The 13,206-nt window shown below is 45.1% G+C and overlaps 1 protein-coding gene across 1 annotated transcript; it reads right to left on the bottom strand.

Moving 5' to 3' along the window:
• Positions 1-1,349: 1,349 nt before the first annotated feature.
• PGAM1 (phosphoglycerate mutase 1) lies at positions 1,350-6,453 on the bottom strand. Its single transcript, XM_048506313.1, has 4 exons — positions 6,204-6,453; positions 3,674-3,948; positions 2,406-2,586; positions 1,350-2,300 (listed from the first exon to the last, which is right to left on the bottom strand). The coding sequence occupies exons 1-4, from the start codon at positions 6,343-6,345 to the stop codon at positions 2,131-2,133; spliced, it is 768 nt and encodes a 255-aa protein (XP_048362270.1). The 5' UTR covers positions 6,346-6,453; the 3' UTR covers positions 1,350-2,130.
• Between the last annotated feature and the right edge of the window lie 6,753 nt (positions 6,454-13,206).

The following is a 13,206-nucleotide window of genomic DNA, read 5'->3' as shown; positions in this document are numbered from 1 at the left end:
AACAGTTCTCTATAGTTTTAAATCTGTAATACCATCACAGTATACAGTGCCCTTTCCTACCTAGGTTGTAACAACCCTTTTGCACTTGGGTACAACCCAAGATAGAAAAGCATAATCAGAACAAGAGGCTTTTCCTAAACCACAGCATGTCATTATTAGCAAGACTAAGCAATTTTATAGTCCAGAAGCAGTTAGGGCTTTTGCAAAACAAAATCCTGTAGTAGTTACAGTTCCACCTTTAACAGCCAAGATACCATAGCAGTCATCTTTGGAGATAGACAGCTGGTGACCTCAGAGAAAAAAGTGGAACTGGTTGTACTAACCAAAGTTTGTTTACAGCCTAAAACAGTGCCTTCTTGCAGAGGCGAAGCCACCAGGGGGAAGGGGGCACGACGCACCGGGCGCACCATTTCTAGTCACGTGGGGGTGGAGGAAAAATCCCCCTCCCCTCCCCCCCTGCGGTGCACCACCCCACTTACTTTTAGGAATGGAGCAGGTCAGGAGCCTGCCTGCGTCTGGTGAGAACTACATTTCCCAGGGGCTCCTGGGAAATGTGGTTCCCACCAGGCCCAGGCAACGCAGGCAGGCTTCCGGCCTTCTCCTTTCCTAAAAGTAAGTGGGGGGGGGGGTGCAGGGGGGGGGGCAAAAGCCAGAGTGTGCACCGGGCGCACTCTGGTCTAGCTACAGCTCTGCCTTCTTGCATAATTTAGCCTTACCTGGTAAGACTCATCAATATCCAAGAAGGGTAGTTTCATCTGCTGCCCCTAAATTCTGGGACTTCTTGTAAAGGCAAGTATAGTTCTATCTTTTAGGTCTCCTAGACTAAGCTGAAGTTGTTTTTATGCTAGAAGGCTTTTGAGCTGAGAGAATATGGAATGGTATTTAGTGATTAATATAAATATCAAACTTTTAAGTAACAGTATGTTCTTCCTCCCAGTAGCATGATCTGTGTTTAACAGAGGAAAGGTAACTAGTACGCTAACTTAGGTATATCTACCCAAGTGCAAGTATTTTTTCATAGGTATGCCATCAAAAAAGAAGCCATCTTACATTTGCATACAAGTGATGTCCGGTATTTTTTGTGTGTAACATTAAGTAGGTTGTCTTCTTTTGGTGTAAATACAATGACCCACCAACTAATTAGCAGAGGGGACAGGAAAGTCTCCCAGTGGGAGGGCAGGTGTCACCAAGACATTTCAGTTGCATTACAGCTCTCTGCCCCTAAACCTTTGATGCTTGAGCTGTAAACTGATAGTGCTTATGGTATCTGGCCATTGACGATCTGTCAGATATTTTCATTGGTATGATAAAGGCTGTCTTCCCCCTTCAAGTGACACAGACACAGCAGATATTGCACATAATTCCTTTATTTTACTGAGACTAGAGCAAATTCAGCCATTGTACAGAGACGTGAACTCCAGTGTAGACCCGCCCTATGACAGGCTGGGATACCACAGAGATTGTGGGGCTGACAAGCAATACAGAATGATACACAGTATCTGGGCTTACTGGCACTATATAGCAAGATTATGGGACTACATCTGAAGATTCCAGGGTGAGTGCGTTTCCCTTTCCTAGCCTGATCCCTTTCTAACTGTTTGATGGCAACAGACTATGAGTTGGCAATTGTTACTTAACGCCGGACCAAATATACTTTCAGGGACAATTCAAAATGGGCTGTGGCCCTTCAATGTCATAAGCCAAAGCTCCAACGTGAGAGTGGTGCTTCCATCCCCACTCTGCTCTGAAGCACCCCTACACTTAAAATCATAGTTGTGAATGGCCAAAGCAAGTCAAACAACACTTAAAGTGATTTTTAATGACAGCTGCTGCATGAAATGGAACGAAGGGGGGAAACTGTCCTGGAAATGCCAGAGGTCCCTACCATCTTCACTTTGGGAACCTTATTCCAGAGCAATTTCAGAGCCCCTGCTGGACCACATCCCTATGGTTATCTCTCCAGAATCTACTGGGGAGGAATGAACATGGAAGGAAATTGGTCCTAGAGGAAAGGATATGAGCTTTACCTCCTTTGGCTCTTTGAACCCCATCCCTCAGGCTGTGGCAGGTGTGTGCTGGGAAGGAAAGGGATTAAGGAGAGGGATCTTCTACTAATTGCCTACCCCTCCCTCACTTCTTGGCCTTGCCCTGGGCTGCCACTGCTTCCATGGCCTTGCGGACAGTCTCCTCATCGCCCAGGAACTGCATGGGCTTGATGGGCTTCAGGTTTTTGTCCAGCTCATAGACTATTGGGATTCCGGTGGGCAGATTGAGTTCCATGATCTCTGCCTCAGACATTCCTACAAGAAAGAAGGATGAATCACTCAAGGAAGTCAGCTCTATCGCCCCTACCAAGAAGTGTTACTGTTCGTCATGAGACTCGGAACAGGCTTGTGCAAACTCACCTTCTAAATGTTTGACAATGCCACGGAGGCTGTTGCCATGGGCAGCAACGAGCACACGCTTGCCCTCCTTAATCTGGGGAACAATTTCCTCATTCCAGAAGGGAAGTGCACGAGCAATAGTATCTTTCAAGCTCTCACATGTAGGCAGCTGGTCTTCAGTGAGGTCAGCATAGCGACGATCCTGCAGATGAATGTACAGTGGCACCTATTAGACTTTGCTACTGTTTCTTGGAGTCAAAGCCATTTGCTGTGAAATCCCATCTCAGAAACTGCTCTAGTTGATTCTTTAACTTGTGATACAGTTCAGTCCAGCAGTGTTCATGCTCACAAACTGCCTGCCATACTTGACAACTTAGAAAGTGCCTTCATTTAATTAAGGTAGATTTTCGTAGTGTGTGTGATCAACAAATCTGGTAAAAGCATTAACGTTTTATTATTATTATTGCTATTATTACTATTAATTAAATTTAATAGACTGCCTTACCTCCGAAGGGCTCAGGGCGGTGTACAATAAAACCAACAACAAACAGTAATAAAACATAATATAACAATATAAATCAAAACTATGTTGAAATCCATTTGAACAGTAGCAGCATCATAACTCGTACAAACCCATGTTTTAAAAGTGGCATCTGAACCCCAACTCCCTACTCCAAACCCCCTTTGGGAGGGGACCAGCAGATTGCCGCAGATGGTATGTTCAGATGGTACATGGGGCATTCTGATCTAAGCATTTTAATAGTAGAACATACTAGTAGTTTCTTAATAATCTGGAATACAGTAGATTGTTCTTGTATAGGGCTTATGGTCTGGCCATTTTTATGACTGTCATTAACAAACATGTTGTACAGGTAGAACTCTGTACCTTTGCTTGCAAGGAAACTTGGCTGCCATGCAGTACCAATATCCATGAAAGGACACAATGCAAATGATTAATGGCACAGAAGGACAACCTCTTTTCTTCAGCAAGTAGGTCTTGTTGCATTTGTCATTATACACAACTTACCAATTACATCCCATGTCAGACCTACAAGGTCAACCGTAGGGCTTCCAAAAACTATAAGGCCTGTGGGAGTAATTCATGTGCAACAGCTAAGCAATAGGAGAGGACAGATGAAATTAGCCCTGTTGCCCCATTATCAGGACAAAGAAATGAGCAAAAACAAGGATAGCATAGAGTTATATCTCGGTCACTGGGTCTTGCTACATAACTATTTCAAAAGAATCCCCGTCCATCCAAAATTACAGTAAGGACCTTTCCAGCTCACCTTGCTGATAACACTGTAAAAAGGATGGTCAGGCTCCATTGGAGGTGGTGGAATGTCAAAAGAACGCCTCCAGATCTTCACCTGGGCTTCTCCGTGTTTAGCAGCAGTCTCAGCTTTGTTAAGGCCTGTTAGGCCACCATAGTGCCTCTCATTGAGACGCCAGGTCCTTATGACAGGCAGCCACATTTGATCAATAGCATCCAGTACAGTCCAGAGAGTACGAATAGCCCTTTTCTGCACAGATGTGAAGCAGATGTCAAACTCATAGCCAGCATCTAGAATGACAAAGATCACAATGCTTATTTGATTTTTAGCCCCATCTCACGGGGTATTTTTAACATATTTTTATTTATATCCAATTTATCTCCCCCATAGTAGTCCAAAATAACTTCTCCTCTACTATTTTTTTACAACTAACACCCTGTGAGGTAGGTTAGTCCCAGCAACTTGACAACTAACACCCTGTGAGGTAGGTTAGACTGCTAGGACTAACCTACCTCACAGGGTGTTGTAAAATGACCGACTCTTTAGCTATCTTCAAGACCTATAGCTCCCTAAATATTTGGAATGTGGAAGCTCTATATCTGCTCATTCAATGTTTTACTGTAGGGTGGTGAGTCACTTACTCATCTGTGAATGCACCTATCTCCAAATTTCACTATCTCCAAATTTCCAGTGATAAAACAAACCCAGCAAAACAGCGGAGCATCCCAGTGATGCAGCATACAAGCCTGTAGCATTCCATAGCTCAGCCAGATCATGCCTGCTGATCACACAGCAACCTAGTGAAGCAGAAAGCTGCGATGCTTATGTAACCATTGTGAGTGGGAGGGGGGCCCTTAGTAGTAGCAGCCATGCTCTGCACTGTGTAAAATGAAATCACCAGATCTCTCCCCTGAAAGGCTATCTTGTAAAGCAGCACTGACAATTCTGTTCCTTGTAATCTGTTATACAAGAAATGTGGCAAACATGTTCTCATGTGCCCTATTGCTCCACACTGCACAGAAGGGCAAACTGTTGCATTGGAGAAGGCAGGAATTGGGCAATGCAGAAGAGCACAGTGGACTGTGCAGGCATCAGTTGCTTGTGATCTCATTTCCGATCCCCTTTAAGAAGGTGGCAGCATTAATCAATTAAGCTTAATCATTCATTAAGCTTAGTTACTGCTTCATTAAGATTAGTTTGACTCTCTTTCCTGACCACCAACAGAACAGAAGCAAAATAAAAAGGTCTCGCAACCTTGCACCAGCAAAGACAAACTGGCACTAGCTGTTTTCTGCAACTGTCTTCCTCGAGCAAAAACTGTGCACAGCATCCCTCTCCGTCACAGCACCTCAGAATGACTCAGCTCCTGCTACATCTCCCCAGTAAAGGCTCAGCCAGATCGTCAGGGAACCTCATGAGATGGAGGGAGAAACGTGCTCAGCTGCAAGAACATCCCAAAACCACACTAGGCTACAGTGGGACTTCTTCTTTGGGAACAATGAGAACGTTATATGGTTCAGGCAGAACCAAGGCCCTGTTGGAGAGATAGGAAAGCAACCTATCCACAGTTATTACCAGACAGTGGCACAGCTGAAGAACAGATCTAACGGCTAACACCCATCTTCATACTGAAAGAAGTAGGTCATGCTCCTTATTTAAGCAACCCAGAAAGACACACAGGCAATATATCTCCACAACCATCGTCTCTCACTTCCTATAGGAAGCTGAGGCTATGTGATACAAAAACCCAAAGCAATACAAATTACAATCAGACACAGCCAGTCAATACCAGCTATTCCAGATAAACATATACATGTCTGAAATACGAGATGGCCACATTTCAGTCCCAAGCATGAAACAGCTATGCTTATTTCAAATGGTGAGGTGAATAACACGTGTGTGTGTGGGGGGCGGGGGGGGGTTCTCTGCTTTGTTACGTCTTCGCTTCCAAAGAGAGACTGCTGCTATTCTGATCAGGTTCCGAGTCTGAGACATAGCAAAAGGGTAATTGGGCAAGAGCATTGCTGTTAGCTCTCTCTGACGTAACCTGCCCTCGTCCAGCTCAGAACTCCGGAAACTTCCCCCAGATCATCCTCAAAGTGAGCAAGCAGCAATGAATCCTCAATGAAACCGGTTCCTTTCAACCAAAGCCTGGCTCCCATACGCTCTTGCTAGAAAGTGGACCAAGCCCCAATACATTCAGTGGGAGTTACTCCAGAGCATGCAAATTCTGGCCAGGGATCTTATCCTGAATAAGGACAATATAAGACCCCAGATGGCCCACTCCCATTGCATGGAGCGCGGGAGAAATAAAGGAAAGCCACCACGTGGCTAAAGAAAAATAAAGGAAAATATAGTTTAGGGTCACCATATCCCAGATGCCCTTCAGCACGCACTACTCTTCCAGGCTTACACCCTCCTTCAAAGTGGCAATTGCCCCAGGTTAAGTACACACACATGCACATCGCGCAGCAGTATCCATTCCTCCGAGCATCTCCTCCTCATTCTCTACTTCCATCCTTCCACCCTTCCGCCCTTCCTTCACCTCTCAGTGCCTCTCCACCGCGCTGCGCCTCCTCTTGGCCTGCTGGGCTCAAGTCCGCATCGTACCAGCCGCTGAATCTGTTCTCGAGGTTCCAGGCGCTCTCGCCGTGCCGAACGAGGACGAGTCGATACGCAGCCGCCATGCCGGAAACGACTCAGATCAGAAGAGACAGAGGGGGAGATGCAGCTTTCTCACCGCGCTAAGAGGACAGAGGGAGTTCCGCCTCAAAGCGCATGCGTCGAAAGCGCAGCCCTCCCACGATTTCACCACGCAGGCGTCCGCAGCTTCTGAACACCTCCCGCCGGGCGCGAAACCTTGCTTAATGCGCATGCCCTTAATGCCTCGTAGCGGTCCACAGTGAGAGTGGGTACGTGCGCTGGAAGAACCGGCGAAGGATTCGCGCGTGCGTTGAAGAGTAAGAGTTTGACCGCTTCTTCGGGCACGGCGCTCACGGAGCGCACGCGAAGGACAATGTGACCTTCAGCCGCTGTGATGTCACCGGTGCAGGAAGGCTTTGTGGTTGGAGAATCAGCACGCCGAAATTGCTGCGCCGTCCCCCAACCAGTGCCGGTTTCAGATGAAGGGATACCCCTAAGGCAGCTATTCCACTTCTGAGGCTCCTCCCAGACCCCTCCCCCCTTACAAATCTTTCGTTCATATTCAGATTAGAATCTGAAAATAAAAAGTAAAATTATTCTTCAACAGTTATCAGAAAGGAAAACATGAAGAGGCCTTCTCCCAAAATGGGGTACACTTCAGTGAAGTCCTGGAAAGACAACATCGCTACAGAAATCAATGCTAGTGTCGAGTTATCGGCTTTAGACAGTTTTATTCTGAACTTGAGTGCATGGAAAATTACTGAAGGTTTGTTTAGAGACTACACAGCATGTGTAAGAAAGGCCCATGACAGTGTCAAATATATTATACACTGTTAGATTTTGAGGCCCTAGGCTTCAGCCTGTAAAGCCCATAGGTAAATTCAGCACTGGGCCCACTGATCTTTGCAAATGCAATGAATAGATTCCATGTCAGACCATTGAACCATCTAGCACAGTACTGTCTACTCTGATTGACAGTGGCTGACCAGGGTCTCTGGAGCTGAGAGATCTTTCTCAGTTGCTGCTGCCTGAAATCCATTAACTGTCCTGTCCAGATGCTTTCCATTCATAAATCATGCTCTGTCATAGAGCCATGGGCTGCCTCTGCCCCAAATATGCACTATAATAAATCTGTTGTGTAATTCTGTGATATGATGCCTTGTTGACCACCACCAGTGCAAAGAATTTCTAATCACCAATGTTATCTGGATGGAAGCAAAGGAATTCAAGAAATTTGTATCATATAATATTAGTGTTTCACTTTTTTCTTCAGTATGAATAAATTATATTCTTCTGCATCGTCTGAATAGGAAAAGTATCTTACAGTGGTGCCTGCTGCATTTATCAAGGTATTCTTCATAAAATAGGAAGCTGCAAATTATGTTTGTCAAGAACATGATACATATGAGGTGCACTGCTAGATCTTATCAATAGTCCACCTAGTCCAGCATCCTATTTCACACAGTGGACAACCTGCTGCCTAGAAGGCCAACAACAGGAGATCAAAGCCTCACACTGATGTTGCTTCTCAGGACTAGCGTTTTTTCTTGATATGGATATGCTGTAAAAGTATGGGTAGAGAGGCATGTAGGAAGCTAGCTGCCTCCTAAGATTCCACAATCTTAGTACTATAGAGGAAGGGTCGCCAGCCTTTTCTTTCATCAGAACTGTTTCTGAGTACCGTATGCCAAATTTCTACCACCCGGCATGCTACCAAGCTTTGTTCTGTCTTAGAAACTGAAAGTGGGCTAGAAGTGAAACCAGCAGCTAAAAAGCAGTGAAAATATCCTATGAAGAACTTTAAAATAAAGACTAGAACATATTTTTGTACAATCTTCTCCAGGGTTTTCTAGCACATGTAATATCTATGCTGCAGCAGTTGGTGAGCTACCTGTTGAACACCTGTTATAGAGAGATTTCCCTAAATATGTGCATTGCTGAATATGAAGACTTCTAGAGGCAGCTAAGCACGTTAGACCCTGATAATAAATTTTGAAATGTCAGGTCAGCCTCTGGAAGGTTGTAACAAAGATTATAACAAACAAACCTTAGAGCAAGAGTAGACACATTCTGTACTTCTTGGGACATGGCTTGACCCTTGCCATTTCCTCAAAAACTTATGTTATCTTCCTTGTCAAGAGACCTTGCATTCTACAAGCATCTCTCTGCTCCTTTATAACATATACAGGTCCTCATCTAGTTTATTTTTTATAGTTTGTTTTTGGATAAATGGGAAAAATACACAAAATTATCAAAGTCCTTTTTTTAATAATAGGAAAGGGTTAGGATATTAATTTATTTTAAACATTCATAGTCTGTCCTTCCATTTTACACAGGATCTTCAGAGTGACCCTTCCCACAGACACACTCCTTCAAATTTAATTCCAAAATTTACCACCTCTGCCAACAGTTTGCTAGCCTTCACTTCACTACCGGACGTTGTCTATTTAGTTAGTTATGGATGGGTTATTACTGCTACTGTTGTATTGTATTGTATTGATTGTTTTAATTGGGATTATTATATTTGTGTTCTTAATTACATTGTATTGATTGTTATGTTTGTACACAGCCCTGAGCCCTTTGGGGGTAGGGCGGTTTACCAAATCAAATATATATATATATATAAATAAAAGTAATAAAGCAAAAGTGATATAGTAGGAGGACCTGCTTTGATATTCCATTCTGAATGAGTCATTAAACATTTTATCAAGATGTCCCCAAGAACCATCTGCTTTGCTATTCGGTGAAGAACTCCAGAAACAGCTAAAACTAATAGTTACCCATTTCTTAGTTTAAAGATTTATACCCCATATTTCTCTCAGATGACCTTCAAACCAATTTACTCAGTGGCCCTTGACCTCTTGAATAGTGATGACCCAGGTCTCTGTCCCCTGCGCCAAGCCAGGAGGAGATGGAATTCAGCAATGGGGAGGTGGATCAAAGTGTCCAGACCCCCCATGAGATGAGCTGCAGTGGCTGGACCAGCTATCCTGCAGACACTCGGCATCATGGGATCCCCAGGGCCAGCAGCTGAGAGTGGAGCCACACAGTGCGTGGAGAAGGTGATGGAATGGGGGCAGCAGAAAACAGCGAAGGTAGAGGTGGAAGAGGTGGGGCAGCAACCTCCGGAGCCGGGTGATTTGGCCACTGGTGTCCCCAGTGATGTGAGAGACACTGATTCCTTGCCTGGGCCTCTGTTGCTAGCTCAACTCAGCTCATCCCACCTACCCTCACTGCCACTAGAGCAGCAATCAATTAGGAGCAGCTGGAGATCTGTTACGAGTGGCAGGATGCTGTCTCCAAGGGTCATCATTGCTTGGAAAGGCTGGCAGCATCTGTGATTGTGACTGCCAAGCTACTGGGGGGCTCCTTGCTGTTGTGAGGGACACCAGGGATTGACAGGTGTGCATTGAGAGGTTGTTGGGAGATGTGTCAGTAGTGCAGCAAGTCCCTGCAGGACTCTCTGCCCCAGCGATTCCCACTTCTGCTTCACCCCCAACAAGGGTGGCCTGGGAGTGCCCTCAGCAGCATGGCTGGGCTGCTGGTGGCATGGCTCCCAGTGAGTATAGGACACCCATGAATGCATGAACTGTCCTCAACATCTCTCTGTGCTACTTCTGAGGTGAGGGCACCATTTGCACCATGTGAGGTGAGAGCCTGCTTGGGGCCTCCATGGGAGAGGGATTGCTGAGTCTCTTGCCAACTCTGTCAGCTGGACTCAGTTCCTTTAAGAGTGCATGTGTGTTTTCCTGCCCTGGACTGTGACAAGTGCTTGGCTATGCTTTCCCTACAGCCCATTTCTGCCCGCCCTAGCTATAAAGGCCCATCCATTGCAACACAACCCGCCCCTCATGGGACACTTCAGTATTGTTGCTACGGAAGTTTGTTGCCCAGATTAGAAATACAGTCTCTCAATAATATGGGGAATATTCACTTAGAACAAACTGCTTATTAATGTTGCGAGAGGCTGGTTGAGGAATCTTTTAATACCAGTGTATATGAAGATCAGCTCTTGGAAGAAAACCCACAGAGAAGGATATAATGCAAATTTGACAATCTTTATTGTAGGGATAAGGGGTTTACAATCATTTTGTTCAATGCAGGAAATATGTACACACATAGTTCCTAAGATATAGATAGGTTGGAAAATAGATTTGGAATAGAGAGGGTATGGGATATATGGGTAATACGACCTGATCACGACATGAAGAGGATCCAGGGTTCAGAGCAAAACGGCCAGTGTTTGGTTCCAGGGAGCAATGCGTTGGACACAGCAACAAAGATGGAAAGGTGTCAGTGGCACGGGACAGTTGACCCTTTAGAGGGTAGTATTCGGCCCCTGCGTTCTGCAGAGGCCAACCTACTGGTGATCCCCGGCCCCTCTATGATGCGGCTGGCCTCCACACGGGCCAGGACGTTTACGGCACTGGCCCCGGCCTGGTGGAACACCCTTCCTCCAGCTGTCCGGGCCCTGCGGGACCTGGGTGAGTTCCGCAGGGCCTGCAAGACTGTGTTGTTCCACCGGGCCTTTGGAGTGTCCAGCTGCTGAACGGTGCCCCCTCACTGCTCTGTGCCTGGGACAGTTACATCAGGGTCCCCTCATATTGAGGGGCCCCACCGCCCCCCCCTCATGGGGGAAGGTTTTAAATTGGGGTTGGACGCCTCTTGTTGTTATTATGTATTATGGTTATTCGCTGTTTTTATGAGTTTTAAGCTATTTTATGGGATGGAGCTTATGTATTTATATTTGTATGACCGCTCCTGTTGATGTTCAAATAATGTTGTTCACCGCCCGGAGCCCTTCGGGGATCGGGCGGTATATAAATTTAAGAAATAAATAAATAAAAATAAATAAATAGTATCTTTATAGGGCGAAGAACCACCTCTGGGGATGTTAGGACAACCTCTGGGAGATGTCCGGATGGACTGTTTGAGAAACAATCAAGTGTATTGTAAGGTGGTCAAAATAAGTTAGTTACAGAAGGGAGTATCTAGGTTAAGATAATCAGGGGAGGCAATGACATCAGGAGTCTTCTTGTGGCTGAAACCGAGTATCTATTCAGCAGTACTACTGTATCATGTTGAGAACACATTCTTCCTTGGCTGTACAGCTGAAAATGTGCTGGTATGGCAAACAAGCTGAGAGCGTGAGAACAGAAAAACAATTCTTGGAAGCTTCTTGTAGGTAGACCTGGCAATTGCCAGAGAATGGACTCCCCATCTCTGCAACACCAGCATCACCCTTTAGGCTGGCACGTGGGCAGGGGTACCTATGAATAAGCACTCCCCCCTCCCCTCAGCTATGTCAGGGCAGTATGGTAACATACTGATGAAGTTGCAGCCTCAAAAATCCAGCTATGAACTCTTTTTCCAGCAACGCTCACTAACCAAACCCTTCAGGGAGCAGACTAGTGCCACTACAGTTACACTGGTGGCCAACCACTACAGTGTAGGCGGCCCTTAGGATTGTAGTGCCCCTATCCTAAGAACACATTCCTGGGAGTAAGGTTATTTGAATAAATTAGCACCTACTTTTAAATAGATCTGTTTTGTCTCACAAAAGCTTCTACCATAATAAATTGGTTAGTCTTTAAGATGGATGGGAAGACTGAATCAATAAAGGAAGCCAGGGTCTTCAGTTTGCAAGCCTGAAGCAAGCCTGATAGAACTAAGGTTTCCATCAGTCAAAAGCGACTTGATGTCAGGTAACACACAGAGTCTTCACGATACACCCTCCCCATTTCCTGTAGTTTTGGTTGCAGTGGACCAATACCTCCTCCCTGGCCATCTGGAAATTGTATTCCACCGGATTTATTCTCCTCAAATAAATCTGCATAGGATTGCCTAGTAAAACAAGAATCCAACGCATGTGCTGGTAGCCAATGAATGCTCTCATGTGTGTGGCAGCCAATGCCAGAGAAACTGGGGAAGAGAACCAAGAAATTAGGGTTAAGAAAGTAACTCCTCCCAGTTGTGATCCTCGTGTTGTGGCCTTAAGTGTGGGGTAAGGTTCAAATGGAAACCTGGAATGTAGGACTGTATGCAACTTCCGTTTTTCGTATTTCTTTGTAGCAGCGTTCCTGCACAGGGCGTCTGTGTGCTTCATTTCTGGCATCAGTCACCGAGTTAGGGAAAAGTGCAAAATTTCCGGTTGTAAAATTCCTACAAAATTCCCTCAAGTTACTACGATTCTGAAGATTTTGCCGTCGATGTTTATGTCTTCGACTGTAGGCGATAGAATTCCCCATTTATGGGCAAGAGTGATGAAAATACTTAAGGAAGTTAGATGCTCCTTGTTATTGTAGTGAAAAAGCTTCAAACATTCTAGCAAGTTCTAGAAGAGAGGTCCTGACAAAAATCATTGGCTAGCCGCATGTTTATTGCCGCATTTGCAACCCCTTAAAAACTTATTTATTTTAGCATAAACTTTCAGATGAACTAAGAGAAAACTCCGTTGGTTCATATGAGTATGCACGCACATAGCGTGGAAAAGATGTGAATATTACTGGGAGAGTTTTGCACCGGAATGTTGTTGACGGAGCAGTTCAGGACCCTTTAAGCTCTCTGTGCAAGTTTACATGTGATATTTCTGTATTTAAGTTCTCCTGTATTATCTAACGACGGACGCTTAAGATCTGACGACGGACCAAAGCTTAAGATACAGTGCACCCACTCTAAGGTGCCGCAATACTTAATTCTTAATTTTCAGGACCTCATATCTTTACTGTGCTTTGAAAGTTGTTGTCCACTCAGAATAAGCCGTAGGCAGTTGAAAGCGAGAGGAAGCAGAACTTATGGCTATATTACAAGCAGAATTTTAACCAAAAGTAATATAATAATCATAGTACTGTAGAGAAAAAGAAAGGTCGCCAAGCTCCCAGCTGTGCAAGGAGACCGGAAGTTGC

Source organism: Sphaerodactylus townsendi, linkage group LG08, assembly GCF_021028975.2.
Source record: "Sphaerodactylus townsendi isolate TG3544 linkage group LG08, MPM_Stown_v2.3, whole genome shotgun sequence".
Lineage (NCBI taxonomy): Eukaryota > Metazoa > Chordata > Lepidosauria > Squamata > Sphaerodactylidae > Sphaerodactylus > Sphaerodactylus townsendi.
Note: the sequence above shows the minus strand (reverse complement) of the source record. Positions and strands in the feature narration are given on the sequence as shown.